Source organism: Notolepis coatsorum (assembly GCF_963971535.1).
Source record: "Notolepis coatsorum genome assembly, chromosome: 6".
NCBI classification, from domain to species: domain Eukaryota; kingdom Metazoa; phylum Chordata; class Actinopteri; order Aulopiformes; family Paralepididae; genus Notolepis; species Notolepis coatsorum.
The window spans coordinates 68,806,562-68,830,603 of NC_140170.1; the positions used below are offsets into that span (position 1 = coordinate 68,806,562).

Here is a 24,042-nt window from a genome sequence, read left to right on the forward strand (position 1 = left end):
ATATTTAACAACTCTTTTCAGAAAAGTGGGAGTATTTCATTACAAAAATAATATAAAAACTGGTTATGATCAGGGCTGAAGTTGAATAAAATATTTATGGAAAAGAAAGTGGGAAATTATTTCAACATAATCTTTTTATGGAGTTTTTCAATTTAGTCCCCTAATAAGAGTATAATACTTTAGTTTTCAGACACAAGGGTTAAATATAAACAATGGCATAGGATTTGAATTTAAACACAGTGGAGCTTAGATGATCTACAGTTGTCCACGACTTATCCTCCAAGGCATCTGCTATATAATAATCTTCAGATTTACTTAAGTGTTATTAGTAGGTTACAGCAGTAAGCATTAGTTTGCTCAGTCAATTATGGCCAATTCGTTTTATATTGTTTAATACAGTTAAATAAATAGATAAATGAAAAGCAATTTTTTGTTTGACTAAGATTTCTATGAAACTTTATTAAAAAAAATTAAAAAATATATATATATATTTTTTTTTTATAGTTTTTTCTAAAAACTCATAAAATATATTGGGTCGCACCTAAATCGGCAGGGTCGGTCGGCACCCTGAAACCAACTATTAATTTTGTTAGGCCTGGGCAGCTCCCAGGTGTGAATGGAACTCTGTGAATGTGAAGCAGAGCGTAGCTGAAAAAGAGCATCTGTGCTCAGCGAACCTACCCTGGGTAAATAAAGGTTAAAATTAAAAATTAAAAAAATAAACACTGCAAGAACAGGCTGAAGCATAAGTCATTCAAGTAGATGCCGTCCATGGAAGAACAGTGTCCAGGGTAATTCCTTGTACTGTATGAACCAGGGAAACAGTGTGCTGGGGTACCCCAAGTTTGACTCTGGTTCGCTTGACAATTAAGTTTGGGTCACTTCGGTTCCAAGAACAGGCTGAAGCAGCATATTCAAGTAGATGCCGTCCATGGAAGAACAGTGTCCATCAGGGTAATTCCTTGTACTGTATGAACCAGGGAAACAGTGTGTGCTGTGCTGTGCTGGGGTAGCTGTGCTGTGCTGGGGTACCCTAAGTTTGACTCTGGTTCGCTTGACAATTAAGTTTGGGTCACTTCGGTTCCAAGAACAGGCTGAAGCAGCATAAGTCATTCAAGTAGATGCCAGGGTAATTCCTTGTACTGTATGAACCAGGGAAACAGTGTGTGGTGTGCTGTGCTGTGCTGGGGTACCCTAAGTTTGACTCTGGTTCGCTTGACTTAAGTTTGGGTCACTTCGGTTCCTTGAGATGCCTCCCTCCCGGTCTGGCGCATAACGAAGCCACTTCTTGACAGTTTCGCTGTAGTCCTGGTCGGTCAGCTTGGGGTCAAACTGTCGAGCAGCAGCTGATAGACACAAAAATAAAAAAGTGAGGAAGAGAGGTGAGATGATGTACGATGATAAGAGCACCCCTCACTTCACACGAGTGCGATTTTTTTTAATCACTCAATTGTGATTAATCACTCAATTGCGACAAACACTGTGACACCTCTAAACACTGATAGATCTATCAGTGTTTAGAGGGTCTATCAGTGTTTAGAGGGTCTGTCACAGTGTTTGTATCAGGGTGGGTGTCGTCTTAGTCTAGTGGTGAGAGCTGTGTTTGTTTCAGGGTGGGATGCTTAGTCAAGTGGTGAGAGCACTCAAACCACAACTACAATCATTGTTGGTTCGACTACCGGTCACTTTTTGACTTTTGCTGACTTATACAAGACGTATGAGGATATAACATAATGTACATTATGTACCTTTTTTCCTGTGGTCGATCATTTACATCTCTCTTGAGACTTGTGGTGCCAGCTAGCTAACATCTATGATGAAATGAAACCTCACCAAATCTTTGCTGATTTTGATCGAGTCCTTGAACACGGTCCAAACCACAGCCTCGTTGCAGGCGGGGGTGGTCAAGGAGCCCAGGTAGCGGTAGTACTTGGTACGATCCACTCCTTCTAGCAGATCGTCCAGCGAAAGGCCTGCTGGCAGGGACGCGTGCTGACCTGAAGACGAAGAGACACAGACACACTTTCTCAGAGACGAAGAGACACACGTCCTCAAAGAAGAAGAGACACAGACACACATCCTCAAAGAAGAGACACACATCCTCAGAAAAGAGACGCAGACACACATCCTCAGAGACACAGACACAGACCGGTTAACTGTCTGTCGTGTGATAGTGAAAGGGTTAACCGTCTGTAGTGTGATAGTGAAAGGGTTAACAAGTCTTAAAAAGTATTACGTTCATAATTCTCCATTTAAAGCCTTAAAAGGTCTTGGTTTAACTTGTTGAACCCTGCAGACAGTCAGCCTGATAGGAGATGATTTAACTTGTTGAACCTGCAGCCAGACAGGAGATGATTTAACTTGTTGAACCTACAGGCAGACTGATAGGAGATGATTTAACTTGTTGAACCTGCAGCCAGACTGATAGGAGATGATTTAACTTGTTGAACCTGCAGCCAGACAGCCTGATAGGAGATGATTTAACTCTCGTTGGACAAGGCAACACATATCGAAACATCCTCTTACCTTTCAGCATGACGTTGCTCAGGTGGGAGGTCAAGGCGTTCCAACTGGCAGGTGAGTTAGTCGCATTTCCAGACATTTCCTGTCAAAACGCAGTCATGGTTTAGCGCTCGAGTCTATTGTACCCTGTTCTCTCACACACACACACACACACACACTAAAGCTGTCCCCGAAGCCTGTTTTTGGGATTCGAACTTCGTCAGGGTTTTTCAAACGGACATTTGATCCTACGTTTTTAATTAAAAAAAAATCTTTAAAAAAAAAAAATTTATTTCTTTTTTTATATATATAAATATCCTCAAACTAAATCCTCAATTTGAATAAAGTGAGTCTTTTTCTTTTATTAAATCAACTTTCTTTAATGAATATAATTCATCAGTTTTTAATACTATAATATTAGTGTAGCCTAATCTCTATCTGCAACTGTGAAGAAAAACCCCATTGGTTTAAACAGAATGAATAGACATAAACAATTAAAAATAATAGATTTATTTTTTTAATTAAAAATGAAAATTTTCTAATGTTGATTTAGAATTTGAATGCCAACGTAATGAACGAAGGTCCGAACGTTCGAACGCCCAAACACACACACACACACACATCCTCACCTCGTTGAAGAAGCCGAAGGCAGCCAGCCCGGCGGGGTCGGCGACGCCCAGCGACGTGTTCCCGCCGTAGGACGACTTGAGGTTCACGATGTGCATCTGAGGGGAAGCCATGCGGGGGTTAATGAACATCTGGGGCTCAAAACGCTCGCCTGCGCCCACTTCTTTGGACTCCTTTTTCAACGCACCTGCATCTTTTTTCTATTGTTTCAATGGTTTTATATGAACCTACAGGCAGACTGATAGGAGATGATTTAACTTGTTGAACCTGCAGCCAGACAGCCTGATAGGAGATGATTTACTTGATAGGAGATGATTTAACTCTCGTTGGACAAGGCAACACATATCGAAACATCCTCTTACCTTTCAGCATGACGTTGCTCAGGTGGGAGGTCAAGGCGTTCCAACTGGCAGGTGAGTTAGTCGCATTTCCAGACATTTCCTGTCAAAACGCAGTCATGGTTTAGCGCTTGAGTCTATTGTACCCTGTTCTCTCACACACACACACACACACACACACTAAAGCTGTCCCCGAAGCCTGTTTTTGGGATTCGAACTTCGTCAGGGTTTTTCAAACGGACATTTGATCCTACGTTTTTAATTAAAAAAAAATCTTTAAAAAAAAAATGTATTTATTTTTTTATATATATAAATATCCTCAAACTAAATCCTCAATTTGAATAAAGTGAGTCTTTTTCTTTTATTAAATCAACTTTCTTTAATGAATATAATTCATCAGTTTTTAATACTATAATATTAGTGTAGCCTAATCTCTATCTGCAACTGTGAAGAAAAACCCCATTGGTTTAAACAGAATGAATAGACATAAACAATTAAAAATAATAGATTTATTTTTTTAATTAAAAATGAAAATTTTCTAATGTTGATTTAGAATTTGAATGCCAACGTAATGAACGAAGGTCCGAACGTTCGAACACCCAAACACACACACATCCTCACCTCGTTGAAGAAGCCGAAGGCAGCCAGCCCGGCGGGGTCGGCGACGCCCAGCGACGTGTTCCCGCCGTAGGACGACTTGAGGTTCACGATGTGCATCTGAGGGGAAGCCATGCGGGGGTTAATGAACATCTGGGGCTCAAAACGCTCGCCTGCGCCCACTTCTTTGGACTCCTTTTTCAACGCACCTGCATCTTTTTTCTATTGTTTCAATGGTTTTATATGTACAGTAAAGTACAGTACAAATGTCATTCAATCAATCACAGTGCAGGTGATTGATTGATTGAACATTTTATTAACAGATTGCAGAATGGGTACAATACAGTACGGCTCAATACACACAATTGTTAAGGGGATGCAGACCAGAGAAAGACTTTCGTCTTGTTTACATCAGGGTCCCCCATTTTGAATTCATAATGAATTGTAAGTAAGGGTGCAATTAGCACCGTGCAATACATTCTTTGTGGATCTAGCCCCCAGTCTGATCCCTAGTCGAACCCGTACCTCCATGGCGTAGCGCTTGCCGTTCACCGTGTGCTCGGACCCCTTCACCTCAGAGCCGTTGCCCCAGTGCAGGTGGAACTGTAGGCTGTCGTAGGCCTCGGACAGACCCCCCCCGGACACCTGCACGCCACTCCTCAGAGTCACTTTGACTGGAAGACAAACAAACAGAGGGTGGGTTCAGCTACGTACCGCGACGCTACGGGTTCAAATCCTGGCTTATGACCTTTCGTCGAATTGTCATGGTGCACAATTCGTCTAACTAAACTGTCCCTCTATTCATAACTGCCCTCTATTCATAACTGCTAAACTGTCCTCTATTTATAACTGCTATTTGCTAAACTTCTCCGAAGTTGCCTACTGCAGCTTTAATAATCCAAAACACAGAATAATGCATTGAGTTTTAAAGCACATTCTTGCATACAAAAAAAGAAGTTATTCCAGAAAGCCAGGGCACAAAACGTTGAATAATAAACTGAACAAGCATAACATGCACACAGAGTCAGACATGATGGGGTTGTACAAGAGCATGTGGATGAAAAACATCTCCATACATTAGGCCTACATGTCCCCGTCCTTAACCACCCCTAGGTCAGGGGTCTGGACTGGGAGAGAGGTCCTCTAGTCTAGGTCAGGGGTCTGGACTGGGAGAGAGGGCCTCTAGGTCAGGGGTCTGGACTGGGAGAGAGGTCCTCTAGGTCAGGGGTCTGGACTGGGAGAGAGGTCCTCTAGGTCAGGGGTCTGGACTGGGAGAGAGGTCCTCTAGGTCAGGGGTCTGGACTGGGAGAGAGGTCCTCTAGTCTAGGTCAGGGGTCTGGACTGGGAGAGAGGTCCTCTAGGTCAGGGGTCTGGACTGGGAGAGAGGTCCTCTAGGACAGGGGTCTGGACTGGGAGAGAGGTCCTGGACAGGGGTCTGGACTGGGAGAGAGGTCCTCTAGGACAGTGGTTCCCAAAGTCGGGGTCGCGACCCAAAGGTGGGCCGCGAGCAGCCACGGATGGGCCGCGAGATGATTTAAAAAAAAAAAAAAAGAAAAAAAAGAAAAAGAAAAAAAAAATGTATTTAATTTCTTTTTGTCAGGCCACTGAACTTAGAAGCAGGCCAGGACAGTGTTTCTAGTTGTATTCTAAAATTCTATTCTATTGTATTCTAAAATGTGACTATATGGTTTTATTATTAACTTAATAAATAAACAAAAACGAAAAATCTACTTATTTCAACGAACATTTCAAACTAAATAACAGATTATGCACATAAAACGCTGAAAACAACCGAAGCAACAATAGTATTTTAATGAGGCTATTATTATTATCATTATTATTTTGCAACAAGTTAGCCCTCTCATAAATAGCACATATAAATGAATAACTAACTTGAACTAACTTAATAGGATTGATATTTGGCTTAAAAAATCGGTCGCATGGCAAAAAAAAAAAGAAAAAAAAGCCAGACGATGTGCATTGGGCCGCGGCTCTCTGACGCCTTATTTTCTGGGCCCCGGCCTGAAAAGTTTGGGAACCCCTGCTCTAGGACAGGGGTCTCCAGGGGGTCTTCTTGTTGGGATGGAGGTGATGCACTGAACACAAACTACACCCAGACTGACTGGAGACTCGAGTGAAAGGAATCCTGTTTCTCCTCAAACTAGAAACTCTTTACAAACAGTCTGGTGGCGTTGTTCTAAATGACTACTAATCATCCTGTTTATTTTTGTTCCTCTTTATGTGACTGAATACTACCGTTTATCAATACATGTTCCCTATAGTTTATCAATACAGGTCCCTATCCTTTCTCAATACAGGGTCCATATCCTTTCTCAATACAGGGTCCCTATCCTTTCTCAATACAGGGTCCATATCCTTTCTCAATACAGGGTCCCTATCCTTTCCCAATACAGGGTCCCTATCCTTTCCCAATACAGGGTCCCTATCATTGCTCACCTGTCTTGCCGGTGTTCTCGCTCTCGTACAGGGCAGAGGTGTTGCCGTAGTTGACGAAGGAGAAGGCAGTGAGGGCAGAGTCCTCGGTGGCATTAGCCGACACGATGTCGATGGGAGACTGTCTGGAACCATTGCAATGGTCTGGGGCGATAGTGGGCCAGTGGCTGTCACCTGGATACAAAATATAGTATAGTTTAGTAATACATAGATATTATATGATGGACTGTTAAAATTTTTTTAAAGTGTCTAAAGTGAATGTTAAAAGTGAGTTTAAAGTAGAATGCGCCAACATTATGGGAAATTATCTTATCGTCTTCTCCAGAGTCAGACAAGAAGATAGATACCAGTTTCCTCTCTGTGCATTCAGTAGAAAGATATCCTGCTGAAAGCTAGCCTAGCTTAGCGCAATGAATGGAAACAGAACAGGCAAGCTAGCCTAGCTTAGCACAATGAATGGAAGCAGGTACAGACCAGCTAGCCTAGCTTAGCACAATGAATGGAAACAGAACAGGCCAGCTAGCCTAGCTTAGCACAATGAATGGAAGCAGATACAGACCAGCTAGCCTAGCTTACTGTAGCACAATGAATGCAAGTGGATACAAACCAGCTAGCCTAGCTTAGCACAATGAATGGAAACAGAACAGGCCAGCTAGCCTAGCTTACTGTAGCACAATGAATGCAAGTGGATACAAACCAGCTAGCCTAGCTTACTGTAGCACAATGAATGCAAGTGGATACCCACCAGGGGATCATCCCTATGTTCCCCCGGTCCTATGTTCCCCGGGTTCTATGTTCCTCGCTTTGATTGATTATAATATGACACTCATAGCAGAATTAGTTATCAATAACCTACCTGTATAAATGTTAAAAGTTGTTGCAAATATTTGTTTTCCCTCATAAATATACCACTATATACATTAATTTCTTATATTAGTTTTAAAATGACCATTTAACAGTTTAACAGTGCTCTGAAAATGCTCTGAGAACATGCGGTCATCATTCACTGTTTTAAGCACAAACACATTAGGGAGGGAGGGAGAGAGACAGGCCCGGCCTGTATGCCTGCACCCTGCCATGTTGGTTTACCATGACTTTTTAGCAAGCAAGGTAGCAGCAATGCTAAGCTAACTGATTGTGCCAGTGTATCCTGTTAAAGAATACATCATAAGCCACATTTTGAAACGTTACTGACGTTAGCCTACATAAAATGTATAACAGTATATGCAACAGGTGGATCACTATACCAAAATCAAGAAACATTCATCATAGCTAACTGCTAACGCTACTAGCTAAATTAGCTTCAGCTAGCAGGTATGAATAACGGTTAATATAATATTCTCTACCATGTAAAAACGAACACGGCACTACTCCGCTGGCATTTGCAATCGAAAGCATACATACAACATACAACATACAACATACAACATAATCGACATTATTGCCATGCAGTACTCACCGATGCAGAGAGACATGAGGTAGCAGCCAGGAAGCTGCTGCACAGGTGCATTCTGGGAGGCGGGGCAGCACAAGTGCAGTGCAGTCTGGGTGATGAGACAATGACGACAGCATGTTGAGCAGCATCCGTTGATTCAACATTTTTTAGATATTGGCATTTCAATCATTAAAATGCAACCACAAAACAATATTGATTCAATGATATGTTTTCAACATTAGTCAATTGCTTTAAAGGTTAATGGGTGATTCAACATCAATCGTCGACCTTAACCAAAAATCAAGCATTGTGACCATAAATCAACATTGAATTAACACCTTTTGCTATCTGGGTAGCTGTACTATTTTTAATCAATCAACTACTCAATCCCCCCTGGTTAAAAATATACCCTTGTGTCCAATGTATATACCTATGTTCCTAATATTAATAATACAATTATACCCAGAGCCGCTGGTTTTGTGAATCCCAGCTTATTTTAGGCAATGCATCCATTAATTCATCCCTCCTTGATAGGCTCACTGCAATGTTTGCAGTCTATCACCGACTTCCTCCCCCAAACCAACCACTGATAATGTTACATCTCTTCCCCTGTGTACACAAAAACACAACGCACCACATACAAATACAACCATTTTACATAATGCAAAATATAAACTCACCCGTTTTCCCTAGAGCGAATGAATGAAAAACAGCGATCCGCGCATGCGCACACTAGCGCAAACGGCGCACACAGAACGATGTATCGCGACAAAGTACAACTAATATCATAAAACACCCCGTTTCAACAATGCCACGACAACCAACAATGCCACGACAACCACCAATGCCACGACAACCAACAATGCCACGACAACCACCGCGTCCTCTAATACTCCCTAACCATTATTTCCCATACTCTAACCATCACACATGTCGCCCGCAATTTCACAAAACAGCCGCATGCAAGCTAATAGCCTAGCCAGCCTTGATGCTACCCCCTATCTAGGTCCCACAATATGACGTCAGAAGCGACCAACTTTTGCAAATAACTCCCAATCAACGTTATTATCACATAATCGCTTCACACATAAACACCGCTCACTCAACGCCACCACGCCGCTTCTAACCATAATATTGCACGAGCCCTTTCCACTGCGCTATCTCCCAAACTCTCATACCAGCTAAACAGCTAGCCAACCTAATGTGACGTTCAATGCCCCCCGGGAGCCGCGCGTGTTACGTGCTGTTCGATATCCGTACATTCATTCAATCCGCTCAGTACCAATCCAACTCTAAACAACTTACACATGTCTAAACAACAACCTACTTTAAAAGAACAAACTATCGTAAAAGAATTTAAAAACATTCTCATATTCCAACGCCGTTACCAGTGATGCCACAGATTACTTGTAAAAGTTATCTGATTACTGATTACTGATTACTCCTTTAAAAAGTAATCTAAGTTACTTTACTGATTACTTGATTATCAGAGTAACTTAGTTACTTTGAAAGTAACTAGGTTACGAAGTCGTCGTCGTTCCCCCAACAGTTTTTTTTTAAACGCTTTATTGAAAGTGCATAAATTGTTTTTAACTTGTTTCTCTGCACATAACGTAAATTGTTAAACTAGTCAGTGCTTCAGCTTCTGTACCATCAAGTATGGTAAAGCAACAGTCTATGATGCTCACAGCATTAGAGCAGCCAGCCAGTGGTTTTACAAAACCAGTGTATCACATCTAACAAATGCAGGCTGAACTATTCAATTATATCAACTGTAACTATTAAATTGTTTTTATAAATGTCTCTCTATAAACATACAATCAGTCTCTCTTTAACATGTAAATTAACTGTAAATCTGGCAAATAAGAGCTTTTACTCTGCCACCATCAACCCTCCTGTACCTAGTCGAAGCGTCGGCTAGTGTTGTGATTCCAGATGCTTTCAATGCAATTGGATGTGCTGTTTTTAGCGGTAGACAGTATTTTGTTTCCTCCGCTGTGAAGTAGTGACTGAGGCTACGTTTAGACGAGCGTTTTGGGGTGGAATTCTGAACAGAAACCGCAAAAGTCATCTTGCGGTTTCACTTTAAATTTTTCCAAGCGTTTTGGGGTGGAATTCTCCGACGACGGAGCCCTGCTGTCACACGATTGGCGCATATGTCACATGACGTGCTGTGAAGACCCACCCTACTCTGCCTCTGATTCGCAGACTGTGGATGGGGAATGTGATTGGACCAAAACAGAGTCACTCACAGACAGAGGGACCAGTCACGCCGCGGGACACATTCTTGTATTTAACCCTTTCACTGCCACACCACGTCACTCCCAAAAGAAAAACAGCTCAAAATGTATTTTTGACTGTCGAAAACGAAATAAAATACTGCATTCCGCCTGCATTATTAATTTATGATGAGATAGTAACGAAATAGTAATGCACAGCCACTTGGACAAGTAACTGCAATCAGATTACTGGCTTTTAAAGATTAACGCGTTAGATTACTATTTTCGGGGGAAAGTAATCAGATTACAATAACGCGTTACTTAGTAACGCGTTACTGGCATCACTGGCCGTTACACAGATCAACACGAATCATCATAAACCACTTCTCCTACCCTTTCTCCGCCTGGCTCCATATGGGACTTTCACACTCTCCACTCAACAACATGACGTCATTAAACGGCGACTTCTTCCCTCCACCATACTATCGTACACAATTGTTACCGCATTAAATATAACCATTAAAACGGCCACAATCACATCAACCTACACCTCGACTCGTTTCTTAACAACAATTGCTCTCACAGTGTTTCGACAATTCTCTCACATCACCGCCCTAACATCCCTAGATTACCGCGGCTCTTCCACAGAGCTAAGCTAGTTAGCCCCAACTTCCAATATGATTCACAGACTCGTATCGTTCTGATCCACGTCTAACAACATAACAACCTTCGTCAAGCTTGCTATTGATCACATACTTTCACACATCACATTGAACAGACAAACCAATTCCCCGTACGAGGCTTTTGATTACATGGCGCAACATTTATAACCATAGATTCTTGTGTAAGCCGACTTTTTCATCTAAAAATTGTTCACTGAACATCCGCTAGTGTCCATTTCCTAAAACCCCCATATTTTTCCTAATCTCCCGCGTCATACACAGTTCCTCCGAGCGACGAGCCCAGTCATATATTTAATAATACAATTTCGTCCCACTAACAGGGTATAGTCTCCCACATTTACACACTCCTCACACTTTTTACCTATCCCTACACTACAATCTTCTCTTTAAGATATGTCTGACTACCCCGCATTTGTCCATCAATTGTCCAGCCACTTCTCAGTCCCACTTCCTGCATCTCTGTAACTAATCCACGTTCTACCACTCCACGCCGTCGCCTTCAAGTAATTTACCTAAACTATCCTATGTGCTTTGGATCACCTAAGCTCTTACTTTTACCAGACAGTCATACAGATTCGTATACTTTCCCTCACTTAGGTCTGCTCAATCCATGCAGCCTCCTACCTCGACACCTTGTGTCAATCATTTCCTCAGCGCCGCCTAACATCAGCCCTAGCTTGTCCCTACAATATGACTAATAACCACTCGTCGGGCCGTCACTTCTATATAATCAACAAAAAACAAAAAAGTTCCATCCTCCTGCTTACCATGGCATGGCACAAATACGCTGCTTGTATTTCCTGCAATAAAACCCCAAGCAAGCAGGTCGACAGTCTAAATCTATCATCACTCCACCAGTCCTGTACGCAAAGAATACATTCACCCTGGGGCCTACTGTGGCTTATACATGACCAATTCTCCTATTCACCCCACGCACCTTCATCCAGACAGCCACCATTCTGCACTGCAAATTCCCAACTCCCGGCTCTTTTACTGTTCGTTCATTATGTGAACAAATCAGAACAGGTCTTAAAACGGCACCAATTTGTTGTGTATTCCTAATGAATATCTACGGTTTGATTGCAGCACAATGAGGTTGCTATCTGGAAGGAGGGAAAGATCACAGAGTGATAGAATGGTCTCCTCACCTGACTTATTCAGATGAGAAATAACCGTGTATAGCCAGACAACATGAGCTATGGTCCAAACTCATTTATTTGCAGAGCGACTGAGAGTTAATGCATTGGTTACATACAGGAAATGTATTCAGCATAATACATGATTGTACAAAAGGATTTGATGAGGTTAATCACAATAGCCCAGACACAGTGGCTCTCACATCAAGACAGTATTGCACATTAATAGTATTCATGTTATGTTATGAAAATAGACCAATCGTACTCTTTGCCACCACATGACTAAACCTGGGTCTAAGATAAGCATCTTATTCTAGTTATCACAAACCGTGATTATTCCATATACAGTTTACTCACATAGGGACAAAGTTGAAACCATGGTCGGTGGGTGATGGAGGCGCAGAACGATGACCCCCTGGGGAACGGTCGTGGCGGGTCATGAGCTGGCCTCCCTCTCCTCACCAAAACCCACTGTTTTATACCCTGACTTCCACCATAGTCTCCTTGCCTCCACACATGGTGCCCCTCCCCAGATGAGCCCCCCCTGACCTCCCCGCCGGTGTCCTCTTCCAGTTCCCAGCAGCGAGGATGTCCGACGACCTCAGACCTTTTAACATTCCTTTCTGGGGCTTATTTCTGGGGCTTATCGGTCCCAACATGTCCTTTCCTCATGGGTTGTGGCCCCCTCCTTTTTTGGGCTGTTTGCTTCTCATGTTTGGACAGAGGGGGTTTTGCCTGAAGTCTCCTCAGGAATGTCACCCAATACTGACGCTGCATCTTTCTTGCTCTCTCACTCTGAGAGTCCATGTAATGAACTATTACCACAGATATTTTCAGTTTTCAGGGTTGATCTAACATTTTGATTATGAAATCTCAGTCAAGGGTACCACACAAGCATTAGCCTCCAAAGCAGCATGCTCAGCCTTTGCTCTTAGTCTAGCAGATGATGCTTTTGATGTTATGGATGCATGTGACTTTGTGCTAGATCTGCTTGAAACAACAGAGATGCTGTCATGGGGATGAATCATATCCTGTAGGTTTGAATCCTCTTTCAACTTTACAGCACATTCTGATGTAACCTCAACATCAACATTTAAGCCCAAATTACTTGGCAAGTCATGGTTATCGGCATCCTTATCATCAGACTCCAGCACACCATGCACCCACATGTTAACTTGACTAAGAAAGTCTTTGAAATCCAAGAGCTTTGGTTCAAACCAGCTGGCATGATCAGCCTCTTTTTCCTCTTCAGGCAACATGTGCTGCACAGCCACTTTCATCTCCATAAATGCTGACAACAGATCATTGAACATGCAAACATGATAGTCCATATCATCTTTCTTGTATTTTTTCATGAGTGTGATGATTTAATTATTTTTCTTTGTCAACATGCCCAGGGTTGCGACATACTTGCTGGCATCAATCACATGCAGTAACCGTCTGATATTATCCATGACTAGCCGGCCTCTTATAAAGCCAGTCTGATCGGGGTTAACCAGAGATGTCATATGCTTTTGAAGTCTGATGGTTAGCACCTTAGCATATAGCTTGAGATCGGCTCCGAGGAGACTTAAGGGTCTATAGCTGCTACATTCGGTGGGATCCTTATCTTTCTTGAGTAGAACAGATATAAGTGCCATATTGACATCCCTGGAAAAATTGCCCTCTTCGACTGAGTGTAAAATCATTGAAAGTAATAAGGGACCGAGTACACCCCAGAACGCAGTATAGAGTTCCGGTGGAATGCCGTCCCAACCAGGAGCCTTGCCCCGCTGCATATCAGCAATTGCTTCCCTGAGCTCCTCTAGTGTAACCGTTTAGTGTCATCCTCTGAGATTTGTGGTAAGTTAATTTGACTAAGATAGTCCTCCAGCTTGGTGTGATCATAGACCACTTCTGACTCTTACAGGTTGGAATAAAACGAGCGAAATGTATTGTTGATTTTGTTGGGGTTGGTGGTTATCTCCCCCTGTTGGTTCTTAATGGCAGGGATATCTGCAAATTGTTCACTGGCCCGTATCTTCATAGCCAGTAGGTGACTAGGTCTAGAGCCATGAAAGTAGTTGTCTTGTTCTCTTTAAGACTGTTGTCTTAAAATGGAGTTAATCTCCTTTTTCACCATTTTAATTTGGAGCTCCAGTCGGCTAGACTATCTGTGCTGCATAGAAGACATCATAGTTTTATGAAGCTCTTCCAATTCTACTAACTTGGAGAGACGACCCTTGCGGAGATTGGAAGCAAATAGAGTGGTGTTACTTCTAATAAACCCCTTAACCGAATTCCACAAAGTTCTGGGGTCCTGTACGATCCAGCATTAAACTGCAAGAATTCAATGAGCTTCTCCTTAAATTGTAGGTTAAATTCCTCGTTCTTCAGCAGCGTTGAGTTAAAGCGCCATCTAGGGGCACGGGACATAATTTTACTGAGTTAAGGAGGATGTATTTGTGGTCTGACAGTGCAATGGGCCTCAAGTCAACGTCAAAGCTATCGAATAGCCTAGGGGAGGAAAAAACATAATCAATTCTGGAAAAAGTTGTATGTCTCGCGGAGAAAAAAGAGTAGTCTCGCGCGGTTGGGTTGAGTAACCGCCACATATCAGTAACCCCTGTGTCTCTAGACCAGTCACGTAGGGCCGCGGTAGCTTGCTTCTGATCATGGGTTTCAGCATCACCGGATTTATCAATCAATGGATCCCAAATGGCATTGAAATCAGCACCCACTATAAATGAGTACTCAGGTAGTGTCAACATCTCTGTAGTGAGTGCAGTATAAAAGTGTGCGTCATAAGCGGCTATAAGAGCAGTTTTCCTGTTAGTGTATTCCATCTGTGAGGTTTTGTCCGCTCCCCACCCACTCGCTCTGTTCCTTTAAGGTACTTTGTTGATTAATTGCATTCCCCGCCATGCTCCGTTCCTTTAAGGTACTGTGAGGATTCTGTGATGATTGGTCGGTGGCCGAACGCACACTTCTAAGTCAAGTATCAATTACCATCACGCACCTGATGTGTGTTCTAATCAGCGCCCCAAGAGGCTTTATATACTCTGATTCCCCTACTATCAATGTTGGATCGTCTTGTATATACTTCTGTTTTTGCCTGTCCTTCCCGTTTTGAATATTCTCCTGCATTTTGCCAGAGATCCCGTTTTGTATACTCCCTCTTCATGGACCTCGTTCCTGGGGTGAGACTCGTCATCGCTCTCTATCGTTCCACGGGAGGATGCCGTGTTCTCACCCCATTCCCCTTGGACCCCCTGTTTTGCTGCGTTGCCCGTCGGCAGCGTTCTGGTCGGGAAGATGCCCGTGTTTTTGAATATTCCCTGCATTCTGCCTTTCTTTCCCGTCGCTGTCTGTTGCTCTCCAGGACTCTCGTGAAGTATCCCTTGGAGAACCTGATTCCCCGTACGAAGCTACGCCTCGTTTATCTGCCCGCTTTACGCGTTGCGCTTTGGTGAGTTTTTGAAACAGTCTTTTGGATCACCAGTTTTTTGTGTGTTTGTGAAACACCGAAGAGATCCTGTTTTTGTTATACTGTTCTCACCTATTTTTTGTTGTTGGATTTACACCTTGGATTACCGTATTGTTTTTTCTCTGGACTCTGCTAACTGTGTGTATCACACCGAAGATCAAGTCACTTGGATATTTGTTTTGGATCAGTCACCTCTCTGTTATCTGTTGTGCGCTGAGCTAACTGGGATTCTCTCTCTCCCTCCGTGTTCCATCTGGAGTGTATGCTGGGGGGATCTGCAGAGCGGCTCAGACGTCACAAGCAAATTCCTCACCGTCACCGTCTGGGAGAATCTGCAGAGCCGCAAACATTCTTCACATGCCAGATTCCCCGTTTGTTCTGTCTTCCACCTAATTCAATCTTGTGACTCTGACAATAAACACGCCCTTGTTTTTGGCTAACTCTGAAAACAACTCTCTCTGTGCCGTTGCGTTTGGGGTCGGTTACAAACCATAACACCATCTTCGCAATAGTAATTCGACCCTTCTGCATCAGACCACACATCTAACAATTTAATATTCAACTTTCGCTTAGCCACTATGGCTACTCCATGAGACTTAGTGCTAAAATAAGAGGAGCTTATATTATGATAACATTTGTTTGCAAGTTTTGCACTGTCAGCCTTTAAAAGATGCGTTTCACTCAGCAAAGCCACATCCACCTCCTGCCTTTTCAACCATGTTAGTACACTTGTGCGTTTATGTGGAATATTAAGACCCCCTGTATTCCAGATCAAGATGTTTAAATTAGCCATAGTCCAACCAGGTTGCAGTATGACTGAACGTGATTCCCTTGAAGTAGAGCACCACAACATATACACATCCCCACGCTAAGGTCCTGTTGGGCGAGAGCAAACACATAATAGTGCGAGCCAAAATAAATGAAAAACAAAAATCCCTCTATCCCCCCCTCCCCTCCCCCCTCCCCCCATCAAATATCTTGTCCGATGTCGATCAAACACCATTTGGCACTGCAACCGGGTCACAGCAACCACAACCACATTACGTAACTTAACCATTCTAACCAAAATTGTATATTGTAACGATTTAGAAATAGGGGAACCCCCCATCGCTCAACAGAGAGAATAAATCTATATAGAGCTCAGTGCATAGAACATTATGCAGACGATAAAAGCACATGAAACACAGTTCGTCCGAGCTGAACCTGAGTAAAGTGAAGTACTCATAACACATGTCGAAATAATACCACTGTTCTGAAGGTCCAGATTAATACTGAAAGTCTGCGTTTATTATTTTGTATAACTTGTATATTTTTTATATATATAAGATATATATCCAACGCCTTCCGTTTGCATCATAGAATTCTTCGCTCGCCTCATTGGGCCCCACCCTTGACATTGGAGGCGCCACGAGACAAGCCCCCCAGACAGAGTTCAAAGACACGTCCGGGCAAGTTCAGACATGCCCGTAGCAGGCGCATTGATTCTGGACAGGTAAATCGGCTGCGCCCTAGAAATCAGTCTGAGTATATATATTGTAGATGGCGCAAGCAGCCGCAGTGAGCAGTAACCTACCCGCAGTGGAAGTAACGAGTCGGCAGTATCAGAACAGGAGAAGCAGCAGAGCGAGATTGTAATACGTTTGGTACAGTTGTACACAGACCTACCAGCGGTGTATCGTTACGGATAGCTAGTAGCTACTTAGATACAACCTTAATATTGTAGAGCCATTATTGGCGCAGTATAGTGACTTATGTAAGCGAAGTAACGTGGAGAAACGTATAGTTAAAACCATCGGCGTTTGGATCGAACTACTCCCTGAAGACCATCCTCGGGCTAGCTTCCAGTACAAACGAAGCTAGCTAGCTACCATCTATGCCATCGGGCTTTGGATTAAGAGCTATTAACCCTGCCATCGGGCACTTGGATTACAAGGACCGGTTCCGTACGAGACCCCTTTTCTTCCAGTGGCGACAGGATTGACCATTCTTCAATTCCTCCGGAGCTTACAACTCCAGAGGGAAATCATCGTCTCCAGCTACCCCCCTTGCTTTGCCCCGTATCACCTCCTCTCACTCCCTGCAGAGCTCCGGTCGAGTATTCTTAACCTAGGAAATATTCATTACCACTGACTTTGATACTCTGACATTCTACTATTAAAAGAGCAACGTGCGCCGCCCCTGTGCCTCAAATAGATCCGCTATCAACTCTATCTTTAATTTTTCAAAATGTACAGTTGCTATTGCATGCACTCATCTGTGTCTCACCACACACATGAGTGCATGCTTACCAACTGTCCGTCTGCAACACTACTATCACCGACATCTAAGAAGGGAGATCCCCCCTTGAACGGCCCTTCTAAGGTTTCTCTCCTCCACATTGCCTGTGGAGCTTTTTTTCCCTATTGTTAGGTTTTAGTGAGTTTTTCCTTACCTTCGCGTGGGGTATGTCTGGGAGTGCTTGCATTCTTTCATTTATTTGCATTTATCTAAAAAATGTTTGGACCCTATGGTGTTCTTGTTCTGTTCTTGACTTATTGTTATGTTGTCTTCTTGACTTGTTTAAAGAAGACCTGTACGGCCCATGGGGACATTAACGTGTGTTGTCGGGCCCTATAAATAAATTTGATTTGATTTGATTTGATTTGATCAACGTGATAATTCAGTTGTATATTGATATGACGATTAAAATACTGTAAACTTGGTATCCTTGTCCCCGTGCCGTCAATTGAGTGTCCGCCATATTTATCTAACTGTACTGTCTGGCAAGTAATATTCTTTAGTAGTGGTTTAATCTAAACAATCTTTTAATACAGTCCGGGTTGTGTAGCCCCTCAGCTACAATTGGTCCTTCGAGCCGGAGGGTATCAGTAATAATAATCATATTAATAATAATATGGCCAGCGGCAGACACTCTCCAAACGGCTCTCCCACATTAGAGCGCCCTAGGCGCCAGCGTCAGCCCCCTCCCCACTTGGAGAACTACGCTGTAGATCTACCTCCTAGCTTATCTAAAAGGACGTTAAGCAAGGATAAAATTAGTAGCTTAAGTATGCCCAACCTTATCGACTTGTCAACCCCACCGGTAGAGACCCAAGCTAGTTTAAGTGAAACTGACTTAGCTCACGGGGGGGGGACAAGCGGGACATGACTTGACTATGCCCATAGAACACCGCGCCCCTGAGGTGGACCTCGGAGCGCATGAACCCATAGAAGATAAAGACCGCGCCCCCGAGATGGACCTCGGAGCGCAAGAGGATAAAGAATGCGCCCCCGAGATGGACCTCGGAGCGCACCCGAGAAAAGAGCACCGCGCCCCCGAGATGGACCTCGGAGCGCGGGAGAAGACAAAGTACAGCGCCCCCGAGATGGACCTCGGAGCGCGTAAGGAGACCAGGTCACCGCCAAGCCCTGCCAACTCCAAATCACCATCATCAGCGTCATCCCCAAGCGAGGCCGACCAGAGGCTAGCGCAAGTACTGATCGCCACGCTGACAGCTTCAGCCGAAAGAGACCGCCTCCAGGGTGAGCGTGACCGCCCCCAGGCGCAACAAGAAAGTGAACGTGAACATTACAGAGTGGAAGAGAGACGTCTCCAAGCGCAACGAGAGAGTGAGCGCGAACACCTCAGACTGGAAGAGAGGCGCCTCCAGGCTCAAGAAACCATGGAGCGAGACCAGGCCAATGCGCAGCGCGAGATGCAGCGCGACGCAGCCAATGCGCAGCGCGAGGCGGAGCGAGACCGCCTACAAGCACAAATGATGGAGCAAGCGCTCCAGAGGGTGACACCCCACTCTTCCACCCGGAGCTCCCGGAGATCATCACGACACGGGTCGAGGGCACCTTCCCCTCCCCGACAAAGCTACACGGGACCCAGCCTACGGGAAGAACCTGCTTACGTTGCAGAGCAGCTAACCGAGCGACTACAAAGCCTAGCGGAGGACGAGGGAGGACAGAAAGCCCACCCGCATGAACCCATCTCAGACCAGGAGGAACAGTGCAGCCCCGGTCTCAGTCCCGACGCGCTGCGTTATGAACCCCCAACCCGTCCCAGTGGGGAGTTCGAGCAACAGACAGCACCAAGGAATAGTGCCTGGGGGCCCAGCCTCTGGTTCCCGCCCAGCACGAACCAACGACCCCACGTAAGGGGAGACTCGCCAAGGAGGCCTCTCCCCCCACGTGCGTCCGTGTCACAGCCATCCATGGCATCCTACATTGGGACACCCACATTCCCAGACTTTACAAGAGAAGACCGAGCGCAGTATACCGAGCTGCGTATGTGCCTAGAGACAATTATGTCCGGAGTACAGGACGAGTCATACAAGTATGCCATCCTCCTTAAGCACCTCAAGGTAACTAGAGCGCACAACATAGCGCTGGCATACTCCAATTCACAGACTCCCTATTCTGATGCCCTGGTGGCCCTCGACGCACGTTACGGACGTACATGGGACTATGTCATTCAGGAGATACGTGAGATTGAACGTCTCCCCCCAGCTAAAGACAATCGAGCCCTGGACGACCTAGCCGTCAAAGTACAGTCCCTAGTAGGGATGCTCGGGTCCCAACGAGAGAAGGGGATGTACGAGTTGTACGCCAACTCCAACGTGGAGCGCATATTGGAGAAGCTCCCCCCATTCCGCCAAGAACGTTTTCGGCGGCAAAGAAACTACCGTGACCCGAATGGCCCAGAACAGTCACTCCTGGACCTTGCTGACTTCCTAGCCAGGGAGGTTAGCAGCCTAAGAATAGACACCTTCGCATGGGGTGACTTGAACATTAAAGAGGGGCCGAGAAGGTTTAAAGACCAAAGCAGGCCCATCACCGTGATGCACCAAGCCGAGGCCGGGTCACAGTGGCGTACGGATCAGTGGCCGAACTGTGGGCTCAAGAAGAGGGAGTTCTGAACTCCAAGCCCCTCGGCTACGTTCCAAGCGACGTAGCTGACATCGAACCCATCACCCCAAACCACCTCTTGATGGGGCGGCCGGACCCGGCCCTTCATCAGACGGTGTACAGACAGGACGAGATGAACGGACGGAGGATGTGGAGACACAGCCAAGTACTGACCAACCAGTCTTGGGCCCGCTTCCTCCTACACTATCTACCATCCCTTCAAGCCCGTCAGAAGTGGGTTAAAGACAGGGACAACCTGACAGTGAATACCGTCGTGATGATAATAGACCAGTCACTACCCCGAGCTACGTGGCCGGCCGGCCGTGTAAGCAGAGTGATTACTGGTTCCGATGGGAAGGTCAGAGCGGCAGAAGTCATCGTCCAAGGGCGGACCTACACCAGACCAGTAGCCAAGTTGATAGAGCTGCCGACCATCCCTGACCCCCCTGACGACGACGATAACCCACTGACTTTGTAGATTATTTCTAACTCCCCATAGCACAGTATGGAGAAGTTGACTTGACCTTAATATTAATCTGTGCCCCACATTTTATTTACTAATTAGGTGCGGACTAATTAGGGGGCGGCTGTTCTGAAGGTCCAGATTAATACTGAAAGTCTGCGTTTATTATTTTGTATAACTTGTATATTGTTTATATATATAAGATATATATCCAACGCCTTCCGTTTGCATCATAGAATTCTTCGCTCGCCTCATTGGGCCCCGCCCTTGACATTGGAGGCGCCACGAGACAAGCCCCCCAGACAGAGTTCAAAGACACGTCCGGGCAAGTTCAGACATGCCCGTAGCAGGCGCATTGATTCTGGACAGGTAAATCGGCTGCGCCCTAGAAATCAGTCTGAGTATATATATTGTAGATGGCGCAAGCAGCCGCAGTGAGCAGTAACCTACCCGCAGTGGAAGTAACGAGTCGGCAGTATCAGAACAGGAGAAGCAGCAGAGCGAGATTGTAATACGTTCGGTACAGTTGTACACAGACCTACCAGCGGTGTATCGTTACGGATAGCTAGTAGCTACTTAGATACAACCATAATATTGTAGAGCCATTATTGGCGCAGTATAGTGACTTATGTAAGCGAAGTAACGTGGAGAAACGTATAGTTAAAACTAGGGATGCTCGATATTGGCTTTTTTACCGATACCGATATTCCGATATTGTCCAACTCTTAATTTCCGATACCGATATCAACCGATATCAACCGATACCGATATATGCAGGGTTTCCCACCCCAAAAAACGGAATAATTTCAGGTAACTAATAATTTCACTGGATATATATATAACAAATATTGTTATTGTTTTTTCTTTTTTTAAACCGATACCGATATTTTCCGATATCACATTTTACTGCCGATATCGGCCGATAATATCGGTCGGCCGATAATATCGGACATCCCTAGTTAAAACCATCTGTGTTTGGATCTAACTACTCCCTGAAGACCATCCTCGGGCTAGCTTCCAGTACAAACGAAGCTAGCTAGCTACCATCTATGCCATCGGGCTTTGGATTAAGAGCTATTAACCCTGCCATCGGGCACTTGGATTACAAGGACCGGTTCTGTACGAGACCCCTTTTCTTCCAGTGGCGACAGGATTATCCGACCATTCTTCAATTCCTCCGGAGCTTACAACTCCAGAGGGAAATCATCGTCTCCAGCTACCCCCCTTGCTTTGCCCCGTATCACCTCCTCTCACTCCCTGCAGAGCTCCGGTCGAGTATTCTTAACCTAGGAAATATTCATTACCACTGACTTTGATACTCTGACATTCTACTATTAAAAGAGCAACGTGATAATTCAGTTGTATATTGATATGACGATTAAAATACTGTAAACTTGGTATCCTTGTCCCCGTGCCGTCAATTGAGTATCCGCCATATTTATCTAACTGTACTGTCTGGCAAGTAATATTCTTTAGTAGTGGTTTAATCTAAACAATCTTTTAATACAGTCCGGGTTGTGTAGCCCCTCAGCTACAACCACTGTGGTAATAAACCCCGAGCATTACCGTGCTGCCATCGTTGAGGTAATGCAGCGTCGGTGGTGGCCATGTGTACTGCTGTGATAAGAAAGACAGTTAAAAGCATGCAGTATCCACAGCGTTAGGAGAGTCTTGATCTGCCACTTGCAGACAGTTCGTTGCAAGGGGGTCACCCCCCTTGGTTGAACGGTTCATAAGCACATACAGTCTGTTTGAGTGAAAATTGTGATATTCATTTCGCCCGGTCAGAGCCGGATAAAGATAACAAATATACGTAACAATCTCCGCGCAGTTCAATGCATAGTTAGAGTGTCAGATGATAAAAAAGGCAAGAGATAAAGAATAAAGAAAAAACTGATAAGAGTAAAGGACGTCTGAATTACCTTTCAAATAGTCAGTAATCATGCTCGTGACTGAGACAATACCGTATAGAGAAGTCAAGTATTACCGTTCTGAGGACTGAGAAAACTGCGATCGGCGGTGTTTACAACAGTGCTAGCTTGGATAGCTAGCCGGTGTGCTAACAGCCCTCGTGCACCAGAGCCGTTAGCTTGGTTAGCTAGTATGCTAGCAGCCCACGTCTGGAGCCCGCTCTACTCTTCAGGGCCGCTAGCTTGGATAGCTAGCATGCTAGCCACGCGTGAAGCCAGCCTCAGGTACCTGCTCCGGCCTCGCACTCCCCGTCGCTCGGAGTCTGCTCCACCGGGGCCGGTCTGTTCCTCTCAGCCGGAATGACTGTATTGCTTTTCCGAATGAAGTCCTTTGCCTCGGATGGTGACTTAAATAGACGGTTGCACGACACCTCTCCCCATCCCGTCTTTACTTTCAGCGTTGCCGGGAACAGTAGATATACCTCCACCGCCCTCTCCCGTGCTAGATCCATGGCCCCGGCAAAAGCTCTGCGGCGCCTCGCTGTGTAGTCAGTCACTGAAGTCAGCGGCGAATCTCAGGGTACGGCCATTCACCACCGGAGGATTCAGCCTGGCCTCTTTCAAAATATGCTGTCTTGTCTGGAACCTCAGGCAGCAGAAGATGAATGTGCAAGGGTTTGTACGCTCGCTCTTAATCAGGGTAGCGGGTCTGTGAGCTCTCTCAATCTCGGGGCGGGCTAGCTTCGGGAACCATTTCAGTATCATTTCCTCGAGGAACTTAATCGGCTCGTCCTCCTCCATTTCATCGGGTAGCCCGTATATTCTAACATTGCATCTCCTGCCACGGTCCTCCAGATCTGCCGATTTCATCTCACTAGCTCGTAGTTTGTCCTTCAAGTACGATATCTCCGTGGCGTTGGTATCAGCCACCTCCACGACTGCGGATAGACCTTCCTCCGCCATGGCTAACCGTGTGTCTATGCTGGCCACCGTCTCCTGCAGCGCATCCACTCTGCCGGTTAGCTTAGCCACGATAGCGTCTATTTCCTCACGGAATATCGACCTAATGAGTTCCTTATCCACAGCGTTCAGGGTTCCCATCCTGGACTGCGTCTGTTTAGACATGATTCTAACGTCAACCAAATTAAATGGTATAAACAATTTAAAACGTAATCAAGGTTAATGTGGCATGGTTGCAGAGCTCCGCAAAATCAGCCAGCCATGCGTTGCTGATCGGAACCGGAAGTCGCCTTCTTATTTTCCCTTTTTTAACATGAAACAAGACAAACAATACAGTAACAGTAATAATCAATGATAAA

General features: G+C 44.9%; 2 protein-coding genes across 2 annotated transcripts in view; one reads left to right on the forward strand and one right to left on the reverse strand.

The window, feature by feature from the left end:
- The window catches only part of LOC311230338 (uncharacterized protein), a 260,057-nt gene that overhangs the window by 208,386 nt on the left and 27,629 nt on the right, over window positions 1-24,042 (forward strand). The gene's annotated exons all lie outside the window — the stretch shown is intronic.
- LOC311230677 (carbonic anhydrase 4-like) lies at window positions 1,254-23,235 on the reverse strand (the record flags this gene model as incomplete). Its single annotated transcript, XM_084317040.1, has 7 exons — window positions 1,254-1,346; window positions 1,834-1,997; window positions 2,527-2,605; window positions 4,089-4,184; window positions 4,590-4,738; window positions 6,522-6,692; window positions 23,013-23,235. The coding sequence occupies 7 exons, from the start codon at window positions 23,233-23,235 to the stop codon at window positions 1,317-1,319; spliced, it is 912 nt and encodes a 303-aa protein (XP_084173166.1). The 3' UTR covers window positions 1,254-1,316.